The 27237-nt window shown below is 41.5% G+C and overlaps 1 protein-coding gene across 1 annotated transcript; it reads right to left on the bottom strand.

Moving 5' to 3' along the window:
• Positions 1-11621: 11621 nt before the first annotated feature.
• RBM43 (RNA binding motif protein 43) lies at positions 11622-24078 on the bottom strand. Its single transcript, XM_039470004.2, has 4 exons — positions 23780-24078; positions 18045-18255; positions 15384-15472; positions 11622-13717 (listed from the first exon to the last, which is right to left on the bottom strand). The coding sequence occupies exons 1-4, from the start codon at positions 23780-23782 to the stop codon at positions 12959-12961; spliced, it is 1062 nt and encodes a 353-aa protein (XP_039325938.1). The 5' UTR covers positions 23783-24078; the 3' UTR covers positions 11622-12958.
• Positions 24079-27237: the final 3159 nt, after the last annotated feature.

Genomic DNA, 27237 nt, shown 5'->3' with positions numbered 1-27237 from the left:
GTGCTGGGATTACAGGTGTGAGCCACTGCACCTGGCCTGGTTGCCCATTTTTATGGTTGTTTCTTGATGATATGCTAAACAAGAGGTGGATTATTCATGTCTCCCTTTTTTAGACCATATAGGGTAACTTCCTGATATTGTCATGGCATCTGTAAACTGTAATGGCACTGGTGGGAGTGTAGCAATGAGGATGACCAGAGGTCACTCTCGTCACCATCTTGGTTTTGGTGGGCTTTAGCCGGCTTCTTTACTGCAAACTGTTTTACCAGCAAGGACTTTATGACGTGTATCTTGTGCCAGCCTCCTATCTCACTCATCCTGTGACTTAGAATGCCTTAACCATCTGGGAATGCAGCCAAGTAGGTCTCAGCCTCATTTTACCCAGCTCCTATTCAAGATGGAGTTGTTCTGGTTCACACACCTGTGACAGTAGCTATTATCCCCATTTTATAGATGTGCAATGGAAGTCACAAGTCAGTAAGCAGTGTTGCCAAAATTCAGCCTCAGATCTATCAAGCCACAAAACCTATGTCCTCAACCACTCTGCTCTGACTGCTGTGTAGGTGGTGGCCTTCTAATGCAGAAGACTGCCTGTAAGTAAATGATACCTACTCGCTTCAGGGGTGTTGAAGAAGAGTTAAACTCTGTAAATATTTGAAAAGATTTATTCTGATCTTAACATGCGTGACCATGACTTGTGACACAGCCCTCAGGAGGCCCTGAGAATATGTGCCCAAGGTGGTTGGGGTACAGCCTGGTTTTCTATATTTTAGGAAGGCATGAGACATCAATCAAATACATTTAAGAAATACACTGGTTTGGTTTAGAAAGGCAAGACAATTCAAAGGGAGGGCTTCCGGGCTACAGATAAAATTAAACATTTTCTGGTTGACAGTTGATGAGTTTATCTGAAGACCTGGGATCAATAGAAAGGAAATGTTCAGGTTAAGATAAAGGATCCTGGAGACCAAGTTTTATTATGCAGAGAAACCTCTTAGATAGCAGACTTCAGAGAAAGCAAGTTGTAAAATGTTTCTTATCAGACTTAAAAGGGTGCCTGGCTTTTAGTTGACCATCTCTTGGATCTGAAAAGGAAGAAGGAGACAAAGGGGAAAGGGGATTCTCTATAGAATGTGGATTTTTCCCACAAGAGACTACAGGGCAATTTCAAGGTATGGCAAGGAAATATATTTTTGGGTTAAACATTTTGATTTTCTATCAAACACCTCATGTTCTCACTCATAGGTGGGTGTTGAACAATGAGAACACATGGACACAGGGAGGGGAGCATCACACACTGGGGTCTGTTGGGGGGAAATAGGGAAGGGACAGTGTGGGGTGGGGAGTTGGGGAGAGATAGCATGGGGAGAAATGCCAGATATAGGTGATGGGGAGGAAGGCAGCAAATCACACTGCCATGTGTGTACCTATGCAACAATCTTGTGTGTTCTTCACATGTACCCCCAAACCTAAAATGCAATAAAAAAATAAATAACAGAGTTTAAATAAATAAATAAATAAAATATAAAAGCAAAAAGATGAAAAGGGAAAAAATTTATTTTCTTCCTTATTATGCCAGAGTAATATACAGGGTTAAAAAAAAAAAAAACCCATCTGATGAGAATTTATGGTTTGTAGGGCATGACCCCTTGGATAGGAATTTGGATAAAATAAAAAATCAGACCTTAGTCCTCAGGAAGAGGGAAAGTTATTCACGTCCATCTAAGCATAAACATTTTTTTAAAAAAAACAAAAAGTGTCAGTGAGTACATGATGAAATACTACATTTTTGTGGGCATGAGTAAGCTATACCTTTTGGAAAATACATGCTATAAAAGGGTGAGAAAGACAATATAAGGTTAAATACTGCAGTGAAATTTCAGAGTGAGACAATTAACACCAGACCTCCCGTGTAAGCCTCCGGGGTACCAGGAATCACTTCAGACACAAGAATTTGGTAGTGGTGTACAGGATGAATTAAGGGCCTGGGGCCAAGGAGAGCCAGGAAGCCCACTTAGAAGACTTTTCCAATAATCCAAGAAGGAGCTCATTATGTAACCCAGGATCCCCAGGTTTTGGGGGTATGTGAAATGCAGAAGTACCCACCTGTAACTGTTGCACCTTGAGTTCTTGTTTCAAAAAATTTCAGAAAGATGGGAAGCCAAGGTGGGTGGATCACTTGAGGTTAGGAGTTCGAGATCTGCCTGGCCAAGATGGTGAAGCCCCCTCTCTACTAGAAATACAAAAATGAGCCAGGTACAGTGGTGGATGCCTGTAATCCCAGCTACTCGAGAGACTGAGGCAGGAGAATCCCTTGAACCCAGGAGGCGGATGTTGCAGTGAGCTGAGATCGGACCACCGCACTCCAGCCTGGGCGACAGAGGGAGAGTCCGTTTCAAGAAAACAAGAAAGTTCCAGGAAGAAGCTCAATTTTAGAAAAACAAAAACCAGTTGGATTCAGAGACAGGTGAGTTGGGCACGAACTTTGACCCATTCTGCTCATTACCGTACTAAAAAGCCTGCCTAGAAAGGAGTGTACTCACCATTTTCTATGCATGCAGTATCTGTAGAAGCGTGATCAGACAACCGCGCCTGCTCTGCCTTCACTCCACCTCTTCAAGCAATGACGCTGCCAACCAGCCCAATAGAAGCTCTGACTTCACTGTTGTTCAGGGAGGCACTGCTTTGAGGATGGATCCCCAGTGTCCTCCTTCCTTGTTGCCAATAATATAATCCCCTCGTTAAATCCTCCTTGGTTGTGGTTCTTGAATTGTCATCCACAGGGCAATCAAACTGCCCATTACGTTACAACCAACCAACAAGTGTCACAGAGAACAGAAAAGAAGAAACAAATACAAGGGATGCTGTAGAGACAGAATCCAACGTGCTTGGCAACTTACAGAATGAGGGATGGAAACTGTGGGTTTTCACTCTAAGAGGCAGCTTACAGGGGGAAAGGATGTGGATAAGCTGTCTCTTGGCTGGCATTTTTAATAAACTTTAGACTGTTAACCCATAAACATCTATTTTCATCAGAAACAAGTTGTTACTCCCAAGCTTCATGCTCAACCCTCGAGAATGCTACCCTTCTTATATTGTACCATTTTATTCTTCTCATGCAATCACATAGTATTTATTTTAAACAGATTTCTCCAACATAAAAACTTTAGGAAATGCATTATATAATATTCCATATCCTTGGTCCTACTCACTCTCAAATGTCCCTTTTCTTTAATATTCATAATACCTGAATCAGTAAAATATGTATTAGGGTAATTTCTTCCAATATTGAATTTCATAGAAAATTAAAAGGAGGCATATTATACTTTTACTGTTTTTGTCGGCATTAGTAGGAATATGTTAACTGCAGGACAGTCTTAATATATATGCTATATAGTATTTTCTACTAATCACAATGTTAGTGAGTAGACTCCTTACAGACCTTAAGAATTCCTGAGTAGGCTAGGCACGGTGGTGGCTCACACCTGTAATCTCAGCACTTTGGGAGGCTGAGGTGGGCTGATCACTTGAAACCAGGAATTCCAGACCAGCCTGGCCAACATAGCAAAACCTCATCTCTACTAAAAATATAAAAATTATCCAGGCATGGCACCACATGCTTGTAATCCCAGCTACTTGGGAGGCAGGAGAATCACTTCAACCTAGGAGACAGAGGCTGCAGTGAGCTGAAATTGTGCCACTGCACTCCAGCCTGAGCAACAGAGCAAGACTCCGTCTCAGAATAAAGAATTTCTGGGTAGTCTCCCACAGCTGACAATAACCAAATACCAGAATCCTCATAACCATCAAATTAATTCACAAGGGATTTTCGCCTCACTGGTGAAACCTTGTCAAGAGATAGGCATTTGGATAGAATCATTTCAGGCACTTTCAGGGAACATGCCTTGTGCCTTTCTGCTAGGAGCAATTACTGGCTAACCTGCTCGATAAGACTATAAAAGAGAGGACTATCTCGTTACTTGAGTTCATCTTGACAGAAAGAATTTCCTACACTGGAGGAAATAATACAAGTAGGAACCAGCCTGGGGGACAGAGTAAGACTTTGTCTCAGAAGAAAGAAAAAAAAAAAACCCTGAAAATGTGGAACCAACTTTGAAACTGGGTAACAGGCAAAGGTTGGAACAGTTTGGAGTACTCCGAAGAAGACAGGAAGGTGTGGGAAATTTTGGAGCTGCCGAGAGACTTATTGAATGGTGTTGGCCAAAAAGTCCAGACTGAGGTGGTCTCAAAGGGAATGAGGAACTTTCCTCCTCCTTTGCCTTCTGCCGTGATTGTGAGGCCTCCCTAGCCATGCAGAACTGTGAGTCCATTAAACCTCTTTTTCTTTTTAAAGTACCCAGCTCCAGGATTTCTTCATAGCAGTATGAAAATGAACTAATACAACACCTTAAGTAAAGCTGTTTACAGTGTGGAAAACATAAACTTCTCGTCCTGGTTTACAGTTTGAATGTTTTCAGTTCTAGCATCAGGCAGTTTGGTGAACTTTTTGTGTAGTCCATACATTAGGCACAAGACTTTTTCCTTAAAATGTGTCTAATTTTTCTTTATAGGGCTTTAGAAAAAGACTAGTTCTTGTTTGAATAATTTTATGAAAGTAAGTTGGATTGAAGGAACCTAGAAGAATTTAGGACCTAGTCTGGCCCATAGGTAGAAAATAAAAACTTGAAAACAATATATGCAGTTAAAAGCTAATAGTGCCCACCTCCTACCTCCGCTTTTTTGAAACCTAACTTTTTTTCCTATGTTGATCATATAGGAATCTTAGATTTAAAAATCACTTGGCCAAGCATGGTGGCTCATGCCTGTAATCCCCACACTTTGGGAGGCTGAGGCAGGAGGATTGCTTGACACTAGGAGTTCAAAGCCACCCTGGAAAACATGGCAAAACTCCACCTCTACCAAAAGTAAAAATAAAAAAATTGGGCAGGGTGCGGTGGCTCACGCCTGTAATCCCAACACTTTGGGAGGCCGAGGTGGGTGGATCACGAGGTCAACAGATCGAGACCATCCTGGTCAACGTGGTGAAACCCCGTCTCTACTAAAAATACAAAAAATTAGCTCGTGGCGCCTGCCTGTAATCCCAGCTACTCAGGAGGCTGAGGCAGAAGAATTGCCTGAACCCAGGAGGCGGAGGTTGCAGTGAGCCGAGATCGCACCATTGCACTCCAGCCTGGGTAACAAGAGCGAAACTCCATCTCAAAAAAAATTTAAAATAAATAAATAAATAAATAAATAAATAAAATAAATTAGCCAGGGATGATGGTGCTCCTGTAGTCCCAGCTACTCAGGGGCTGAGGTAGGAGGATCACTTGAACCCAGAAAGTCAACATTGCAGTGAGCTGTGATTGTACCACTGCACTCCAGCCTGGGCAACAGTACAAGACCCTGTCTCAAAAAAACCAAGCAGGTCAACAGCAGTGGCACACGCCTGTAATCCCAGCACTTTGGGAGGCCAAGGTGAGTGGATCGCCTGGGGTTGGGAGTTTGAGACCAGCCTGGTCAATATGGTAAAACCCCATCTCTACTAAAAATACAAAAAATGAGTAGGCATGGTGCCGCATGTCTGTAATCCCAGCTACACAGGAGGCTGAGGCAGGAGAATTGTTTGAACCCAGGAGACAGAGGATGCTGTCAGCCAAGATCATGCCACTGCACTCCAGCCTGGGCAACAAGAGCAAAAGAAAAAAATAAAGAAAAAAAAATAACAACCAATTGTCTTAAAGAAAAAAAAAAAAAAAAAAAAAACAGCAAACAAACAAACAAAAAACCCCTTAAGAACAGGAAGACAAACCAAGGCAGACTTTAGATTTTACTTATAGTCTTAAGGTTTCTGAGTCCGCCAAAAAATGAGTTTTCATTTACTCATTGCAAGCCTGAGAATCCCTGAAGTCAGGCATTTTGTGCATATTTTCAAATATGACATTTCAGTCAAAGCCTGGATAATACAACCAATGTTTCCTATTGCATTATGGTATAAAGAAAGAGCAGATTTTTTTTTCTTTTTTGAGACAGAGTCTTGCTCTGTTGCCTAGGCTGGAGTACAGTGGCATGATTTTGGCCCACTGCAACCTACACATCCTGGGTTAAGCAATTCTCCTATCTCAGCCTCCCAAGTAGCTGGGACTACAGGCATGTAACACCACGCCCTGCTAATTTTTTTATTTTTGGAGAGACAGGGTTTCACCATGTTGGCCGAACTGGTCTTGACCTCCCAACCTCATGTGATCTGTCCACCTTAGCCTACCAAAGTGCTGGGATTACAGGTGTGAGCCACCATGCCCAGCTGTGAAGAAAGAGCAAATTTTTATTGGACCTGTGCAAATAAACATATTGCTATAAGAATACTCACAAATAGTTTTTTCAGGTCCAGTTGTGAAGAAAGAGCAGATTTTTATTGGGCCTAGGCAAATAAACATATTACTGTAAGAATACTCACAAATAGTTTTTAACTTCTGAAGGAAAGAAGGAGAAAAAAAGCCAAATGCTTTTATCTTTGTTGACAAAAATGTACTTGACCAAGTTGTTGTAAGTTATAGATAGCTTTAGAGAGAAAGGTTTCTTAAACCTAGAAAAGAAGTCATTTAAGTAAAAAACCAACGTTTTAAATGAATATGATAAAAACATTATCTTCATCAGTTATTCAATCTCATGCATTCAATATTTTGTGTTTCATCTCCATAAGTAGTTTCATTAATCCATCAGGTCTTTTTTTATTAGAGTTCTGGCTTTTTTTTTTTTTTTTTTTTGAGTTGGAGTCTCACTCTGTCACCCAGGCTGGAGTGCAGTGGCACAATCTCTGCTCATGACAACGTCTGTCTCCCAGGTTCAAGCAATTCTCCTGTCTCAGCCCCCCAAGCAGCCAGGATTACAAACTCGTGCCACCACGCCCAGCTAATTTTCTGTATATTTAGTAGAGACAGGGTTTCACCATGTTGGCCAGGCTTGTCTGGAACTCCTGACCTCAGGTGATCCATCCACCTCAGCCTTCCAAAGTGGTGGGATTATAGGCATGAGCCACCATGCCTGGCCTCTGGACATTTTTATTTAGTCCATTGATCTTAAAGTTATCAGAAACCTGTATTTAAGGGTGCCTGTTGGAGTCTTTTCCATAAATCTGATTGTAAATATTTTTAGAGAAGAATTCAAAACATTATTGTTTTTTGAGGATGACAAAAAATTAGAATGGCCATGGTTAAAAATATGATGAAAGTTTAACAAGGAAATTTACTTGTGTCTATTACATACAGTATTTTAAGACAACAACCAAAATTATGACTGTAACATATTAGATTTCTACAAGTTTATAAATTTTTAAAACATTAATATTATCAGCAGGCCAGGTGCAGTGGTTCACACCTGTAATCCTAGCACTTTGGGAGGCCGAGGCAGGTGGATCGCCTGAGCTCAGGAGCTTGAGACCCAGCCTGAGCAACATGGTGAAACACTGTCTCTACTAAAATACAAAAAAATTAGCTGGGCATGGTGGTGGGTGCCTGTAATCCCAACTACTTGGGAGGCTGAGGCAGGAGAATCACTTGAATCCAGGAGGCAGAGGTTGCGGTGAGCCGAGACTGAGCCACCACACTCCAGTCTAGTCAACAGAGCAAGACTGTCCCACGACAAAACAAAACACCAAAGAATAAATATCAACAGCATACCCATAAATGCAACTAAAAGATAGCTACTATCACTTATCACTTGACAATGTTTCTTATATAATTTACCTAGTAAGCCTAATTATTTAATATCTCTACAAGTTGAGATACGTCTTTTGAGGCTTTCCAGGGGCCCAACTGGAAAATCCCAAGTTAATTCTCAGTTAAAGAGACTTGAATTAGAATTTCATTTTGGAGAAGTTTGTCAAAGATGTTAAAAGGTTCAAAACACTTGATCAAAAACAGAATCAGAGGTCCCTGTAAAAAAAGGTATTCATTTAACCAGGGTGGTAAGCTAAAGACTTCAAAAGCAGTGCAGAAAGTGACATGGATGTAAAAACCATAACCCTTTAAGGCTCAGTTTCTTTAAGTAATCAAATCTAATAAGGACAACACAGGAAATTACCTTGATAAGATGTAAAGTATTTGTTTCTTAAGCCAGCTACCAAAAAGAGAGGAAAAAAAAAAAAAAAAAAAAAAAAAAAACACTACAAAGTGATTGTTTCTCCTCATGGGAGATTCACTTAGATAACCTGGAAGCTGAGCCTGATGAAAAGGTTACTTTAATTAGACACAGAAAGAATGTGTCCAAAGTTATGAATGTAGAGAGTATAACAGAGGATTGTCAACAAGAAAAACCAGTATCTTGAGCAGGAAAATACATGTCTCTTAGTAACAGCAAGGGAAATTTCCTTGTTACACGGAACAATTTAGACATATCAATAAAAACCAAGAGTAGAGAAAGTTATCGTCCTATGCCTTCTCAGGGGGAGAAAAAGCTGATGACAATGATATACGACCTGCAAATCACATTCAGTGAGATACAGCAAAAGTCAAATCTCTGAGCTATAAATCTGAAAATTTAAAAAGCAAAACTCGACTTCAAGAAATGAAGAACACTTTAAATGAAGAGAACAGCATTTTTAACCTGAAGCTAGGGAAATCAAATAGATCTCAGGAAGAAGATGGCTGTAAAGAAACTAATTTTAGAATTAAAAATTAAAACTACTGCAATTTTAATAAGAACAGATCAATACTTAAAAAAAAAAAAAAAAAAAAAAACTTTATTGTTTTAAATATAGGGGCCTAGACTCTGGTTCTGTATTAGTGAATACCTGACACCAATTTTAGATTTTGGAAAACATATAAGAAATTTATTGCCAATCCTGGCCAACTTCATCACATATAAATCCTCTTTCATAAGGTCCATCTTTTATAAATCTTTTTTGACTTATTTAGACCTTTTACAATTTTCCTCAAACCCCAATCTTACTCCTATAATTTTTTTAAAAATTGAATTAGCCAGGTGTGATAGCAGGCACCTGTAATCCCAGCTACTTGGGAGGCTGAGGCAGGAGAATCGCTTAAACCCAGGAAGCGGAGGTTGCAGTGAGCCGGGACTGCACCATTGCACTCCAGCCTGGACAACAAGAGCAAAACTCCATCTCAAAAAAATAAAAAGTAAAATTTTTAACAACCAATTATTTTATCTTAGGATGAAAATTTACCATCTTTTTTAAATATATCAATTGTATTTTCCTAAATTTATATTTTGAGTAATAGACCTAAATACTTTTAGTCCCTTTAGAAAACTTAAGAAGCCAAGAACAAACATCTTATGTATGTGGCAATTTGTTCTTTTTTTTAATCTGGATATGACGTAGACATTTAATGAGTTTCATTTGACATAATTTTAAGATTTTTAAATTACATGAAAAGCTCATTTGTAAATGTTTATTTTACTTATAATTACAAGATTTGTTTATTTTTCAATTATTCCTAGATTTATGAAAATCGAGATAGAACTAGTCATTTTTGTTTTTAACCTGTTTTATAGACTGTTAACATCAAGTGTTTATCTTGATATTAACATTTAAGTAAGAACCTTAAAGTTAAAAATGGCCAGGCTATTGATAACTCAGAAGTTATAGTGATTTTTATTAAACCAACAATGTTAAACTAATCATATTTATTTAAAAATTATATAAATAAAGATCATTTTGTTTTAGGCTTTATGATCTTAAAACATCTAACAAAGGCAAATATAAAACTGACCAATAAACCCAAACAAAAATGTATGCTGACAATTTTGAAGACATTTTCTAATTTTATTTTATCCACATTTTAAAACCAATTATTTCATCAAAGATTAACTTAAGTCACATCAACTAAAAAAATTGGAGGGTTAATTACTATACATTTTCCGTGAGTGCTCATTTATTTAAACCAATCAGAATAAAATTTTTAAGGGATTTCTGACTACACCAGATTTTATGTAGATACAAATATACAACGTAATATATGCACATACACATAAACATATTTAAACACATAAAGATATTAGAACTTTTTTAGAATTTTAGTCGTAATATAGCAAAACACATAAATTTACTAGTTTATAAAAATTATCACATGCAAATTATTTTTCTGACAAAATGCACTAAGGATAAGCCTTAAGCTTTTTTAATAGGCAATCTTATAAAGGCTGTGAATGAAATTTGGGATAAAGCAGTTTGACTCAGTTACCAATGCATTAAATTGAACAAAAAATCGTTAACTGTGAAAGTATGGCTGAATTATGTGAGGAGGACCAAAAGACAAGAGCGATTTTTAACAAGGTTTATACAGTATTTTCTTGGACTCAATTCTTTGTCATTGAAGATAAGAATGATGCCATTCTTCTTTGTATAGGGAAGATTTTACATGGAATGTAATCTTTGCTTTAAAAAAAAAACCAGCATGAAGGTCAAAATGACTTTCTATCTGCTAGTTTTGAAGTATTTTTATTAAGTAGTATGTTAGAATAGATGTTTAGAGAAGGATAAAGAGGGGGAATTATAAGAAGGGGAGGGAAAAGGTCTGGGAAGGGAAAAGTTTCAGCCACCTTTGAGACAGTATTTTTTATTTTTTTGAGATGGTTTTTATTGTTTCGATCTTGGTGCCCAGGCTGGAGTGCAATGGTGTGATCTTGGCTCACCACAACCTCCACCTCCCAGGTTCAAGTGATCCTCCTGCCTCAGCCTCCCATGTAGCTGGGACTACAGGCATGCATTACCATGCCCAGCCAATTTTGTATTTTTAGTAGAGACAGGGTTTCTCCATGTTGGTCAGGCTGGTCTTGAACTTCTTACCTCAGGTGATCCACCCGCCTCAGCCTCCCAAAGTGCTGGGATTACAGGTGTGAGCCAGCGTGCCCAGCTGACAGTATTTTTTAACGAGGCAATATTTGCATCATGAATGTATTTTGTTTCTTTTTGTTTTTTTTGCCTCAAGATATCAATGAGATATGCATATCTTACCTGGAGTATATGATTTTATAGCCACCATATTTTAGTTTAGTTTCAGAACAACAGACTAAAGGATACTTATAATGTTTGAATATGTTACCAGCTGGAGTTCTAGAAAATATTCTGCCATGCCTTTGAACTTTGAGAGCTCATTTTATAGGTGCTTTGATTTAATACCAACTACATAAAAGCCAACTAAATGCAAGCACTGAATACACAAAGGCCAAATAGATACAATCCCAGACAGAAAGTAAAGCATATACTTACCAGTAAGGATGATAAGCCTTCTCCAAAGAAAGGGAAAATTCCCTCACCCAAATCTCAAGGTCCAAACCGCGATGCCGAGGTCAAGAGAGGGAAAATAACTCTACCCAACAGATCTACCAAACAAGAGGGGGAAAGACCCCTCTGGACTATATTCCAAATAAAACAGAACTCAAACCCTATTTGAGAGTTCTGTCCAAGAGATAATCACTGGAGGGAGAAAAAGGGGACCTGTAAAAGTGGTGAGGATGTGGGGATTACAAAGGGCCTCAATATGGGTGCCTCATGCCATAGCTCCAAAGGCCAGTGATTCTCCCTTAGGGGAGTCAGCTTTGTGTCCCACTTCTGACATCATGTATGTCAAAGTCAAAATAAAAATGTACACACAAAACTCTACATTTAATGTTTTATTTGAGAAGAAAGAATTTCAATTCTAGGTGATCTTTAGTATGTCCAAAGAACAAAGAGAAGGTTGAGGGTTTTGTTTAAAAAGAAGAATGTTACTTGTGGCCTTAAGAGAAAGTTCATCGGTATTAGTAAAGCTCTGGGGAGCTGGCAAGCTCCAATTGGTGGGCAATGGCTGTAGGGCAAAATTAGTCTAGAGTTACAGCAAGTTATCTCAGCAGCTATAGACAAAACTGGTCTCAAGTTACAGCAAGCAGTTTCAGTAGCCAGGCTCACAGAGAATTACATTCTTGAAGCAATGTTACCTGTCCCAAGTACTTTTTCCCCCCAGCTTCTTGACGGTTTTAGTTGGGTGTGACAAGAATAACCCAATTCATATGATCAACTTGCAGAATTATAACAAAAGAAGTAACATTTTATGTAGGCACTTAGGCTGAATAAGTAGTAGTAAAAACATCCTATGTGGCCAGCAGCCTTGAAACAATAGAATTTAGTCAAATAATGATTATCTACATCAGAAATGCTTTCCATCTAAGTAGTTTCCCAAGTGATTTTTGCCAGTATTCTAATTATACATGGAGTAAACACAAACTGCAAAAGTCAAAAAATTGACCATGGCAGACAGTCACGGTGGCTCACGCCTGTATCCCTAGCATTTTGGGACGCCAACGTGGGCAGACCATGAGGTCAGGAGATCAATACCATCATGGCCAACATAGTGAAACCCCATCTGTACTAACAATACAAAAATTAGCTGGGCGTGGTGGCACATGCCTGTAATCCCAGCTACTGAGGAGGCTAAGGCAGGAGAATCACTTGAACCCAGAAGGCGAAGGTTGCAGTAAGCTGAGATTGCATCACTGCACTCCGGCCTGGCGACAGAGCAAGACTCCATCTCAAAAAAAAAAAAAAAAAAAAAAATTGCCCATGGCATAATAATCATCTTTCAAAATTCTCATATGTTAAGGCTACTTCTTAATAATTATCATTTTCTAATCATTTGGTGTTACAGAGAAAGTAAGATTCCTTCAAAGTTTGGTGAGTTCTTTTCAAAGTTTTATTCCTTTGATATTATCTTTGTAATCAGATAGAATAGGCTAAGCCCCAGCCTCATTCCTTGTCAACTGGATAACTTCAGAAAAGTGTTTTAACTTCTCCAAACCCTAGTTTCTTTCACTATAACATGAGGATTGTTAACACTGACAAGGAAGTTTGAGCAAGTATAAAGATTAATAAAATAGGGCGTGTAAAGCTAACCTCATTCATGGCAATGGTCACTGCTCAGCAAGAGAAAGCAGCCCTTATCACTATATTGCTGAGATTTTATTAACTAACCTTTTGCCCTATTAATTTCATGACCCCTTTTTTAAACAGGTAAGTGTCAGAAGAAGATCCTATAATGTCAATGTGTGTCCTATAAAAGCTCATGAGGACTCCAAGGTATCTTGAACTTAATTGTTCACATGCCGATTTGATCATTCTTTTCTCTCTAGTTTCCTTTCCTTTCAAAATAAATGTCTCTTTTCTAAGCTCTAAGTGAAGAGCCTGTGACCATTCCTCAATGAGCTCTTTTACATGGTTTGCATTATTTGGCTGAGAACCAACTTGAAAGTTTTCTAAGTAAATGGTGGTGATTTCACCATCTATTTTCTCCTGACTAAGAATGTGGAATTTTTTCAGTGTGCTTTCATAAAATTCACACTTGTGTTTCAGGTAAAGAAAAATGTCTGTGTCAAGCACAAGCATTTCTCCATTTCTAGCAGTCTCGGGTACTAAGGTCCTGACTGACACCAAAGAGTTAGTACTTCTCTGTAGATTCTTTTGGGGATTTTGTCTATTCCACTTTCTTCCCTCACTGGTAAAATTTCTAGTTTTTTCTAAGAGAGAGCTTGCTCTTACTAGCAAAGATTCTTTGAGCCTCTTGACAGCCAGAAATGATCCTTCCACGATGATTCTTCCATTGGGTTTCAAAGGACTGAAGCTTAAAGTTGGGATTTTCTTTTTCAGGTCTTTTACCAGAGTTTCTAGAGAAGCTTCATTCCCAAAAACAGAAAGATCAAGGATGGCATTTACAGAGCTGAAGATCTAAAATTAGAAAGAGAGAAATGAAAATAGTACTGCCTAGTGGAAGAGACTACAAAAACATGTTCTTTTCTGCCACTTTCTTGTCTCTGCAGAAATTGCATTAAACCAGGCCCCAGTTGCCTGTCCCAGACTTTCTGATTCCTTGCACCAGGGTAGCCCATCACAGTGATCCCATTTTGTTCAATTTGGGATTCACAGTCCCTCATCACATACCCCAAAACAGATATACTCAAATAATTTTTAGAGGCACAATTGTTTTTTGAAACAGTCTTATGCAGAACCCATACATATAAACTGTTCTGGTGCTGCTTAGATGGGGGTCCCGAAAGAGTCGTTCCCGCCGGGCGCGGTGGCTCAAGCCTGTAATCCCAGCACTTTGGGAGGCCGAGGTGGGTGGATCATGAGGTCAACAGATCGAGACCATCCTGGTCAACATGGTGAAACACTGCCTCTACTAAAAATACAAAACATTAGCTGGGCGTGGTGGCGTGTGCCTGTAATCCCAGCTACTCAGGAGGCTGAGGCAGGAGAATTGCCTGAACCCAGGAGGCGGAGGTTGCGGTGAGCCGAGATCACGCCATTGCACTCCAGCCTGGGTAACAAGAGCGAAACTCCGTCTCAAAAAAAAAAAAAAAAAAAAAAGAGTCGTTCCCACCTCCAGTCTGAAGTTCATCAGATGGCTGCACACAACTCTGAGTGTCTTACAGAATCAAGTTAGTGGCTGGGCACAGTAGCTCATACCTGTAATCCCGCAGTTGGGAAGGCCAAGGTGGGCAGATCACCTGAGGTCTGGAGTTCAAGACCAGCATGACCAACATGGAGAAACCCTGTCTCTACTAAAGATACAAATTAGCCAGATGTGGTGGTGTGCACCTGTAATCCCAGCTACTCAGGAGGCTGAGGCAAGAGAATCACTTGAACCCAGGAGGCAGAGGTTGCAGTGATCATGCCATTGCACTCTAGCCTGGGTAACAAGAGTGAAACTCCATTTCAAAAGAAAAAGGAATCAAGTTAGTAAACCACTGCTTTAACTTTTTCCTCTTTTTCTTACTTCCTGTCTCTTCAAAGCCCCTTTTCAGTGTTCATTCTAATTGTTTAGGTTGGTACCTGGCATCATCCATGACAGTGTAAGTGCTTACCGTCACTTTAAAAGCATTAAGTGAGGCTGGGCATGGTGACTCACCCCTGTAATCCCAGCACTTTGTGGGGGCTGAGGTGACAGGATCGCTTGAGTCCAGGAGTTTGAGACCAGCCTGGGCAACATAGGGAAATCCTGTCTCTACAAAAACTACAAAAATTAGCCAGACCTGGTGGTGCACACCTGTAGTCCAGCCAGCTACTCAGGAGGCTGAGGCAGGAGAATCACTTGAGCTCAGGAGGCAGAGATTAGAATGAGCCAAGATTAAGCCACTGCCTGAGTGACAGCAAGACCTTGTCTTAAGAAATACATGTTTTTTAAAATAAAACATTAAGTGACACACATAGAAAGATAAAAACAGAGGAGGCAATAATGACCAAAATTTCAAGAGCCAGCGGTGGCCTTTAACATTGACTCAGGGAGTTTGCATTTTCTTTCCTAGAAGTCATGGAGTGAGAGCACTTCGTGTCTCCTGACATAGGAAATGGGATCCAGGACCATCAGCACACCTTCGGCATCACACCTTACCTTGTCACTAAAATGAGAGACGGTGAGTTCAGCATGTCCAGCCTTCCTTGCTAGCCGGTGTTTCTTTTGTCTGATGACATTCTCTGCAACTAAGTGAAAACACTGGCATCAGAAGTGTTTATGGCACGATACACTAATAATTTTTTTTACAAAATAGACATATTTAATTATATTATATAAGAATGTCTACAATTTCGTCTACATTTTTCCTCTAAATTCAACATTCAAACCACTTTTTTGGTGCACTTTAACACATTAAAGTTCATTTTATGTGTAAATATGATCCTAATCACGTTATAAAACACACAAGGTATTATATGCATGAATAAAAAACAAACATATAAAGGTTTATCCCCATCTCTGTTAATTCTGGTCAAAGGAGGTGTTACACTCTTGATCCAAGATATCATACTGTTCTGGTTTTCCTCCGAATTCTTTGGCTGACCTGCTGAGTCTCCTTCCGAATCCTCCTCTCTTCCCATTCTCTAGACGTTGGCAAGACCTGGACCTGAGGCTCATGCTTCTTTGCTAACATACACCCATCCCCTGGGTGGAGACTGCAACAATTTCCATGGCTTTAGATACCATCTCTACATGAATCGCTTTCAAAATTCTATCTTCAGCCTCGATCTTTCTCCCTTTTGCCTGTAGAACTCTCTACCTCATTATCCTAATAGGCATCTCATTGACTCTAACTGAACTCTTGATAATGATCTCCCGCCCAAATGTATTCTATCCTCAGTGTTCTCCACCACAGAAAATGACATTTAATCCATCAACATGTCCCGAATACCCACCAGTTCTTATCACCCACCCTGCTCCTGCCCTATCAAAGCCAACGATAAGTAGTAACTCCTGTTCTTCAGACAGCTGCTATGCTGCTTATTTAAGAAAAGGCAGTCCAATCTTGTTAATCCCCTGCATGAAACCTTCTCTCTCACCCAGAAGAAAATCCCAGACACCTTGCCATGATCCAGTGGTTCCTGAGCATAAACTGGCCCCAGCTCCCCATCTAACCACATCGCCTATCACTCTCCTCCTGCTCATTCCCCTGCAGCCAGCCACACAGGCCTCCCTGCTGTTCCTACACACACACAGAACGCTCCCCACTCGCAGAACTACCAGTCCTTCCCTTGGCCTAGAATGTTCTCCCCACTTATCTGCATGAATCATTCCTTTACTTCATTCAGGCCTCTGCTCAAGCTTTATATCTTGTTATTTATAAACATATAGTCATAAATATAAATAAACAAATATCTAAATTTTACACAGATAAAGCACCCAACATATGACAGATTTATTTGTTTAGTATCTGTCCAGACGTACATTCAACGAAAAAAAGACTTTGCCTATTTCACTCATTGCTGTATCCTCAAGGCCTAGCATGCTGCCTGGTAAATAATAGGTACTCAGAAAATATTTATGAATGAATGACTGAGGCCTCGGTCTCTCTCCGAGTTGCCAATTCAACATACAGTATAAAATACTAACTTTCAAAAATGCTACCATCTCCTTAGAGAAACAATGAGCCCCTGAGCCCCTCCTGCCATCCCTTACCTGAACATCCCCCTTGAGAAGGAATGATTTAATTCATGGTGACAGCTAAAGGTACTGAAAATCCATATACCTTGGCTCTTTCTCTGGACTCTGACTTCCCTCAAGCAAAGCAAGGTCTCCCTTGCTCCTGCCCTCATGTCGTATGTTCACCTCTAAGAGGCTGGCACAGAGACCTGTTTTTCTCTGGCAAAGTATTTTCTGCTAGCCACTAATAAAGAAGGTTGCCCATTCTGTGAGGCTGAAGGGGTGTGTGCTCTGCCAACCCACCTTTCTCACCATCTAAGCCAGGGATTAGGTATAGGGAGGAGAATGGGTCAATCAGATCTCAGATCCAAGCCACACTTCTCAATTCAACTTTGCCAATAATAAGGCAGATACTATATTAAAATATCCATTTATTCTAAAATATATAGTTGAAGCCACCTGAAAATTCCCAAAATAGAAATCTTGTTTATGAAATTATATATAAACTTTGTGGGGTTTTTCTCCATTTTGTCTGTATTTTACAGGTTTTCTAAAATAAAATGTAACACTTTCACCCCAAGATGTAGGCAGATTCAAAATACAGAAAAAAGTTTTCAAGAATTTGCCAGTCACTTTATCATGAGCCATTTTCATATCTTTTCTTCCTAAAGCACTATCATGCCACTTGTATATTCACAATACAATATTTTTTAATAAAAGCTACTTTAGCCAGGCATGGTGGCTCATGCCTGCAATCCCAGCACTTTGGGAGGCCAAGGCAGGTGGATCACTTAAGGACAGGAGTTCGAGACCAACTGGGCCAACATGGTGAAACCCCCATCTCTACTGAAAATACAAAAATCAGCCAGTGTGATGGTGGGCAGCTGTAATCTCAGCTATTCAGGAGGCTGAGGCAGGAGAATTGCTTGAACCAGGATGTGGAGGTTGCAGTAAGCCAAGATCACACCACTGCACTCAAGCCTAAGAAACAAAGCAAGACTCCATCTCAAAACAACAAAACAAAACAAAAGAAAGCTACTTTAAAATTTACCAATTCCATTAATCATTTTAATATAATATAATTTTCAAATTTCATTGAAGTAGTATTTCTAAAATTACAAAAATTTGATTTGGAAATACCTTTCTTTTCTTTGAATATTACATATGCAACTCCTTTAGTTCTTGTTGGATATATCACATCTTCAACATCTCCACCCTCATTCTTAATGTCTTGGAAGTACTTCTTCACTAATATGACCAATAACTGATCAATAAAAAGGCCAACTGGAAGACCAGCAACTACAACTGTTCTTTCAGAAGCTTTGGATTCCTTGACATTCAAAACTGATGCCTGTAAGAGAAACAGTAAGTTACTCTTTAAAAATACAAGGCTCTACTTAATAAAGGCAACATCACACTCCACTGGAGAGAATATCTTATTCCATAAAAGTGCTGGTGCAGTTGGTTACATACTTTTTTAAAGGGGTGTAAGGGAGTAAATCCTTGTTTCACACCATATACTAACATGAACTCCATATGAATTTGAGAGTTAAATGTAAAAATTAAACCCTTTTTTTCTGAGATGCAGTCTCACTCTGTCACCCAGGTTGAAGTGCAGTGGCACAATCTTGGCTCACTACAACCTCTGCCTCCCGGCTTCAAGCATTCAGCCATTCAGCCTCTGGGGTACTTGGGATTATAGGCCCCTACTGCTAATTTTTTTTTTTTTTTTTTTTTTTTTTAGTAGAGGTGAAGTTTCACCCTGTTGGCTAGGCTAGTTTCAAGCTCCTGACCTCAAGTGATCTGCCACCTCAGCCTCTCAATGTGCTGGGATTACAGGCATGAGCCACCATGCCTGGCCACACTTTTTATAAGTGGAAAATATTGGTTAATATTTGTCTGATTTAGGAAGGCCTAAAAATAATGGAAGAAGTTACAAAGGAAAAGATCAAAAACATAAATTTAAAAAATATTAATTAAAAATCAGTCAAACTAACCATGTTTGAAGTGTTTGAAGGTGGCTGTATGTTTTCTTTACACTGTGGTGTCTAAAGTACATAAGACAGTTAAGAGGCCAGGCATGGTGGCTCATACCTCTAATCTCAGCACTTTGGGAGACCAAGGTAGGCAGATCACCTGACCTCAGGAGTTCAAGACAAGCCTGACGGCATGGAGAAACCCCATCTCTACTAAAAATACAAAATTAGCCAGGTGTGGTGGCACATGCCTGTAATCCCAGCTACCTGGGAGGCTGAGGCAGAATTGCTTGAACCTGGGAAGTGGAGGTTGTGGTGAGCTGAGATCACACCATTGCACTCCAGCCCAGGCAACAAGAGCAAACCTTCATTTCAAAAAAAAAAAAGAGAGAGAGAGAGAGAGAGAGACAGTAAGAAACACATCCCCCTACTTTTATTGTCAGAATCAGGAAAGTTACCATAAAAAAATATAAAACCCTGGGCTGCACACGGTGGCTCATGCCTGTAATCCCAGCACTTTGGGAGGCAGATGCATGCAGATCACCTGCGGTCAGGAGTTTCAGACCAGCCTGACCAACATGGTTAAAACCCCGTCTCTACTAAAAATACAAAAATTAGCTGGGCGTGGTGGTGGGCACCTATAATCCCAGCTACTCGGGAGGCTGAGATGGAGAATCACTTGAACCCAGGTGGCAGAGGCTGCAGTGAGCCGAGATCGTACCACTGCACTCCAGCCTAGGCAACAGAGGAAGACTCTGTCTCAAAAAAAAAAAAAAAAAAAAAAAAAAAAAAAAAAAAAAGCCTGAAAAGCCTAACTGGACCCAGTGACTCGTGCCCAGCATTTTGGGATGCCAAGGTGGGCATATCACTTGAGGCTAGGAGTTCCAGATTGGCCTGGCCAACATGGTGAAACCCGGTCTCTATCAAAAACAAAAAATTGGCTGGGCACTGTAGCTCATGCCTGTATTCCCAGCACTTTGCAAGGCTGAGGCGGGTGGATCATGAGGTCAGGAGTTTGAGACCAGCCTGGCCAATATGGTGAAACCCCATCTCTACTAAAAATACAAAAAATTAGCTGGGCATGCTGGCATGCGTCTGTAGTCCCTGCTGCTCGGGAGGCTGAGGCAGGAGAATTGCTTGAACCCAGGATGTGGTAGTGAGCCCAGATTGTACTACTGCACTCCAGCCTGGGCGACAAAGCAAGACTCCACCTCAAAACACACACACACACACACACACACACACACACAAAATTAGTCAGGTGTGATGGTACACACCTGTAGTCCCAGCTAGCTACTCCAGAGGCAGAGATAGGAGGATCACTGGAGCCCAGGAGGTTGAGGCTGCAGTAAGCCAAGATGGCACCACTGCACTCCAGCCTGGGTGACAGCAAGGCTCTGTCTCAAAAAAAAAAAAAAAAAAAACTGCCTGAATGAACACTCCAGAGAGAACCTGCTAGCATGTCTATCCCAAAGCAAGTTCTCTCCCATTTTTGGGATTTGAAGGGGCCCCAGGCTAAAAATCGTAAGAAAATTAAAGTACTTGCATGATTTTGAGTAAACTATGAAATGCAGGCCGGGCACAGGGGTTCACACCTGTAATCCCAGCACTTTGGGAGGCCAAGGCAGGCAGATTACCTGAGGTCAGGAGTTCGAGACCAACCTGGCCAACATGGCGAAACCCCATCTCTACTAAAAATACAAGTATTATCTGGGTGTGGTGGCACATGCCTGTAGTCCCAGCTACTTGGGAGGCTAAGGCAGGAGAATCACTTGAACCCAGAAGGTGGAGGTTGTAGTGAGCCGAGATCAAACCACTGCATTCCAGACTGCCTGGGCTATAGAGCAAGACTTCATCTCAAAAAAAAAAAAAAAACAAAGGAAGAAAAAAATACATTTGACCCATTTGTTGGAAACTTTTTCCTAGAAGTAGAAAAGGAAAAATACACAAAACAATTGGACCAAAAGGAGAAAAAGTAATCACAGCACACTATTGGGACCTGCTATAAACAATATTTATTATTTACATCATTATCAGTTTTTCACTTTTAGACCAAACCTGCTAAGTCTTTAAAAAAAAAAAAAAAAAAAGGGCCAGGTGCAGTGCCTCACACCTGTAATCTAGCACTTTGGGAAGCTGAGGTGGGCAGATCACTTGAGGTCACGAGTTCTAGACCAGCCTGGCCAACACAGTGAAATCCCATCTCTACTAAAAATACAAAAAATTAGCTGAGTGTGGTGGCAGGTGCCTGTAATTCCCAGCTACTTTGGAGGCTAAGGAACCCGAATTGCTTGAACCGGGAAGGTGGAAGTCGCAGTAGGCTGAGATCACACCACTGCGCTCCAGGCTGGGTGACAGAGTGAGAGTCTGATTCAAAAATAAAAATAAAAATATTGAAGATTTAAATATGGTTACAAAAAAATAGAAATGGTCAACCTTGTCAACGTAAGAATAAAGGCAGAGCCATCACATCAGAAAGCAAAAAGGTATAAAGAAAAACTGCTTATTTTTCTAAGTAAAGCACTAGGGAGAAACAGAAGATTGACTCACTGCATTTGGCTTTATTTCTTTCTTTTTTTTTTTTTTTTTTTTTTTTTTTGAGACAGAGTTTCGCTCTTGTTGCCCAGGCTGGAGTGCAATGGCATTACCACCACCTCCGCCTCTGGGTTCAAGCGATTCTCCCGCCTCAGCCTCCGGAGTAGCTGGGATTACAGGCATGCTCCACCACCAAGCTCAGCTGATTTTGTGTTTTTAGTAGAGATGGGGTTTCTCCATGTTGGTCAGGCTGGTCTGGAACTCCTGACCTCAGGTGATCTGCCGGCCTCGGCCTCCCAAAAGTGCTGGGATTACAGGTGCAAGCTATCGCACCCAGCCTTTGTTTTTATTTATTTTGGGAGATCGTTTTCTTTTTTCTCTTTTTTTTTTTCTTTAGACGGAGTCTCGCTCTATCACCCAGGCTGGAGTGCAATGGCACAATCTTGGCTCACTGCAACCTCCACCTCCGGGCTCAAGAGATCCTCTCACCTCAGCCTCCCGAGTAGCTGAGGCTACAGTTGGCTGCCATCACGCCCAGCTAATTTTCGTATTTTTAGTAGAGACTCCTGACCTCAAGTGATCCACGTGCCTCCCAAAGTGCTGGGATTACAGGCGTGAGCCACCGTGCCCCGCCAGGAGATAGTTTTCTGCACCCCAACAATGTCAAAGAAAAACAGGCAATCAATTTAAACTCAGAAAATCTTCCATCAGCTCTATGCTCTCATTAGTACTAATACTGTATTTCTTCATTCAAATGTCTACATGTAATTAATCTTTAAAATTAAAGAAACTTCTCCCTGAGCCAGTATTTTTAGGAGAAAAAAAAATAAAGATGTAAGTTTTGTTTTATAAGAAGTAGTTTCCAGAGGCCGGGCGTGGTGTTTCAAGCCTGTAATCCCAGCACTTTGGGAGGCCGAGGCGGGTGGATCACGAGGTCAAGAGATCGAGACCATCCTGGTCAACATGGTGAAACCCCGTCTCTACTAAAAATACTAAAAATTAGCTGGGCATGGTGGCGCGTGCCTGTAATCCCAGCTACTCAGGAGGCTGAGGCAGGAGAATTGCCTGAACCCAGGAGGCGGAGGTTGCGGTGAGCTGAGATCGCGCCATTGCACTCCAGCCTGGGTAGCAAGAGCGAAACTCCGTCTCAAAAAAAAAAAAAAAAAAAAAAAAAAAAAAAAAAAAGAAGTAGTTTCCAGGAATCATCTAATGAATTAGTACTTTAGTGACTTGCCAATATTTGTCCTTAACTTCCTTTCATAGGTTGGAGAAAGTATGGCTAACATAGATAATTTTACTGAGGTCAATTATGAATGATAACACTTATTAATTTCTTCTACCCACTATTAAGATAAAGAAATGTCATAGAGAAAGAGTCCTTTCAAGAACTCTGAAACGAGCAGCTTTAAGGCAAGAGAGAGTAAGGTGATGGCGCTTTTCCTTGCATCAATGTTATGTTGTAACAAACTTGGCCATCTTAACAGAAAGCACAACGTATATGGAGAAGCTTTACTTTTGTAAGCAAGGCACTGGGAAGAAACCATCAGAAGATTCATTCGCTGCATTTGTTTATATTAATCATCTCAAAATCAGTTGTTTATTTTTATTGACGATGCCTTTACTGCCACAAGGTCAACAAAAACGCACTCGCCTCTCACAATTGCTTTTGCATTTCCGGGTCTCTACCATTTCAGAGCAGGAATTAAAGGCCCTGTCAAGGCTTTTAAGCGATTGACAGAAACAAAACAAAACACAGAAGGCTAAATCTTGAATTTGCTAACTCCTCTTCCTCACCAGACTGTTGGTAAAAACGCAGCGCTCTTTGTGTCTCTGGAGAAACAACTAAGACCACAAAAGATAAGAATTCGCACCAAGGCAGACAGAAGACATCAGGATGTCTTCCTGACTTGCGTCCTTGGCTCGAATCATTCCTACCAGCCCTTTGCAAAAGGCAGCTGTGGCCTCCATTCCCGGGTAATCCGTGCACTTCTGCTGCCCTGAGGCGTGGAAGGAGGCCCTAACAGCCTGCCCAAAACAGCGAAGTCCCTGTCGCCCGGGCAGTTGGCGCGGGGGAGGGTGGCAGCCCCGTCCTGCGCCTCTGGAGCTGGCCTATCCGGCACCGCCGAATGCGAATTTCAGGAGCGCGCAGTGCCGCCACCCGGGAAGGCGCAGCAAGGCTGACCTGCGTTCACCCGCCTGGGTGGCCTGCGCGCCCAGGTCCCCCAGGGCCCCTCCGCGCACCGCCCCTTCCCGCGCAGCCCTGCACTCTGGGCCGTTCCGCCCTGTTGCGCGCCTTTCCAGGGGACCATGGCGACGGTACATGCAGGGACCTACACCGCAAAACCCAAAGCAAAAGCAACTTGCCATGTCAGAGCAGAGAGGCGCCCTCGGCGGCCGCAGGAAGCCCACAGCCAGAGAAACGCGCGAGGTGGGGAGTGGACCGAGCAGGCAGGTTTTGGTTTCGTTTTTTGTTCCCGCTCCCTTGGAAACTACGAAAAAAAAAAGGGCGGCCCTTCCACCGGTCGTGGCTGTTGTGAGACCTCGTGGCCTCTGGGTGGGAGCTCGGACTCCGGAGTGCTGTTGCCAGCGCCTGCCCAGACGCCCTTGGTAGTTTTGCAACTTTTGGAAGCACGCTGGAGAGAAGCCGAGAGGATTCCCCGACAGGAAGTTTGGGGATTCTCTGGGTAATGCATCAGTGATTGCAATTTTGTTTTTACCCGTTTTGCTAAGCAGCATCAACAACAACAGAGTTGATTTTTAAAAAGAAGAAAACGCAACCGGGCGCGGTGGCTGTAATCCCAGCACTTTGGGAGGCCGAGGCGGGCGGATCACCTGAGGTCGGGAGTTCGAGATCAGCCTGACGAACAGGGAGAAACCCCATCTCTACAAAAATACAAAATTAGCCGGGCGTGGTGGCACATGCCTGTAATCCCAGCTACTCGGGAGGCTGAGGCAGGAGAATCGCTCGAACCTGGTGAGCCGAGATCGTGCCGTTGCACTCCAGCCTGGGCAACAAGAGCGAAACTCCATCTCAAAAGAGAGAGAGAGAGAAACTCCGTCTCAAAAGAGAGAGAGAGAGAGAGCGAAACTCCGTCTCGAGAGAGAGAGAGGGAGAGAGAGAGAGAGAGAGATAGGAGAGAGAGAGAAAGAAAGAAAGAATGGGAGCTATGCTTTTCGTAAAATCAATCGTCTCCTACTTTCAGAGAGCCCTAGATGGCATTGACAGTTTTGAATGGCATGCATTATCATGTAAGGGAGTTAAATATGTCGCATGCATGCTCTCTTCTGTGTTTATATATTCGATGCCACAAAACTGAAGGGCATGTGGCTAAAACCTTTGTACTACGTGAAACTTTGCAACATGCAACACTTTTGAAAACAATTCAGATTGGTTTATGCACACTGTAATATTTCTCCGTATAATTGTCCATAATTTCCCATAGAGAAGGTTTTTTTCTCATTAGGTGTTGACCTCAACCTAACCATCTGGGATATTAAACTGCTGCCAGAATTTTACATCCAGCTACCTCTACTTTCTAGAATATATTCTCTATAATTGATACCAATTTCTACTTCACACAGATGGTTTTTTGCAATAGCAAGTAAAGTTTTTCTAACGTCAGTTTTGAAAAGCCCTGCAGTCAGTGAAATCTGGATGCCTTTCCTGGCCTTTATCATCCGTCCAGCCTTCTTCCCCTTCCCCCACTTCTCACCTGTGCCTTTCCTCTGCACAACCTACCCCACCTTGACTCCGAACCCTGCATTCCTCACCTTCCCAGCACAGACCTGGAGCCCTCTTGGACCTCTGCCGGGTGCTAAGGGCACAGGATGAAAAGTGCCAGGTCCCTGCCAACAGAGAGCTCACCATCTTGTCCATGCCTTAGTACAGGACCCCTGAATCAGGCGCCTATGGGGACATAAGGAATCTCTGGACAAACTTCAAAATCAAATCAATGAATGCATGAAGAACAAAGGCAGATGGTTAGCAGCTATGAAGAAACTCAATCCCACTCCTAAGAAATGTAAATTGAGATAGTAAGATACCATTTTTCCATGAGTAGATCTACGAAACTGAAGTGTTAGCATGAATGTGAGAAAACATCAGAGTTGCTGCAAACATGACAGATGTAAATACTTCTAAAGATTTTTATCAAAATGTAAAGTGCAAAAAAATGTAAAATTGCACACATCCTTAGTCTCAGCAATTCTAATTTTAGAACTGAACTTATAGTGCACAAATGGCACTAAGATATTGAATAGAAATTTTATTTGTGCATAGCTTGAAATACAGGTTGTAATAATTTTTCTATAAACTGGGATCCACCTAGTTTATCAACGAATGGAGCTATTTATTATATGGCTGATGGTATATCAGTAAGGCATGAGGCTATGAAGATTTTTAAACAGAATGAGTTAGGCTGGGGGCAGTAGCGCCTGTCTGTAATCCCAGAACTCTGGGAGGCCAAGGTGGGCAGATCCAGCTTGAGCAACATGGCAAAACCTGTCTGTACTAAAAATTCAAAAATTAGCTGGGCGCGGTGGCACATACCTATAATCCCAGCTACTCAGGAGGCTGACGCTGGAGAATCGCTTGAACCCAGGAACCAAAGGTTGCAGTTAGCAGAGATCACACCACTGCACTCCAACCTGGGCAACAGAGCAAGGGTTCATCTCAAGAAGAAGAAGAAGAAAAAAAAAAAAACAGAATGAGGTAGATCTATATGTAATTCCCTGATTTATATTTAATCTCCAGATTTATGTATCTAAATACCTACTTGAAGGTCAAACAAGCATCTGAAATTTAACAAGTAGAACTCTTCTCCCCTTAATTCCCCCTCAAGAATCGGCAGCACTTCCCACCCATGAGCTCAAGCTCACAACCCAGTCCTTGATTTCTCCTTCCCTCATCCTTCTTAGTATGCCCCAACAATAAGCCTTCCAGAACACCCAGTATCAGTCCCTTTCCAGCTGCATCCTCGTCCAGTCTCCTTCTCTAACTCCTCAGTCCATTCTTGCTACCACACCCAGAAGGATCTTTTAAAAATGTAAATCAGGTTCGACTTCTGTTTAAACACTTCATTGTTTTCGTTGCTTTCACCAGAGACGACAATGACCTTCATCATTCTTTTCTGGCCAAATCTCCTGTCACCGCCCTGACCTTCTGTGGCAATCACAAGCCATCAGCCTGGGAGTTTTGCCTGACCTGTGTACCGTGTCCCTGCCTCATAGCTCCTCACTGATCGTCACTTCACTGGCTCCTGCTGTCATTTGGACCTTAGCTACAACAACTTCTCTTCAGAAAGGCTAACTCTCATCACCCAGTCTAAGTTTATTTTCTTAATCATTATTCCCTCACGCTGTTATACCATCTTAATAACCCTGGCACCTTTCTGAAAATGTCTTTTTGTTGTTGTTCTTGTTTTGTTTTGAGATGGAGTTTCACTCTTGTTACCCAGGCTGGAGTGCAATGGCTCTAACTCGGCTCACCGCAACCTCCGCCTTCCAGGTTCAAGCAATTCCCCTTCCTCAGCCTCCTGAGTAGCTGGGATTACAGGCATGTGCCACCATACTCCGATAATTTTGTATTTTTTAGTAGAGACAGGGTTTCTTCATGTTGGTCAGTCTGGTCTCAAACTCCCAACCTCAGGTGATCCACCTACCTCAGCCTCCCAAAAATGTCTTTCTATATTTCCTCATATTGAATGTCTTTCATGCTTTCTCTAACTCATAACTGAAGTCTCCATCCTCTCCAGAAAATGACGAGAGGTCTAGGATTCGAGTTGGGAATTCAGGTCAACCTGTCTGCGCCGTCAAACATGACC

Source organism: Saimiri boliviensis, chromosome 5, assembly GCF_048565385.1.
Source record: "Saimiri boliviensis isolate mSaiBol1 chromosome 5, mSaiBol1.pri, whole genome shotgun sequence".
NCBI classification, from domain to species: Eukaryota; Metazoa; Chordata; class Mammalia; order Primates; family Cebidae; genus Saimiri; species Saimiri boliviensis.
The sequence above is the reverse complement of the archived record's forward strand: the minus strand, read 5'-3'. Positions and strand labels throughout refer to the sequence as shown.

Excerpts from the sequence above, each read along its gene's own strand:
- RBM43 (XM_039470004.2), bottom strand. Across the intron at positions 15,473-18,044 it reads AATATTCAAAGAAAAGAAAG|TTGCAGAGAATGTCATCAGA; the intron begins GTATTTCCAAAT and ends GTTTTCACTTAG. Across the intron at positions 13,718-15,383 it reads TCTCTCATTTTAGTGACAAG|ATCTTCAGCTCTGTAAATGC; the intron begins GTAAGGTGTGAT and ends TTCTAATTTTAG.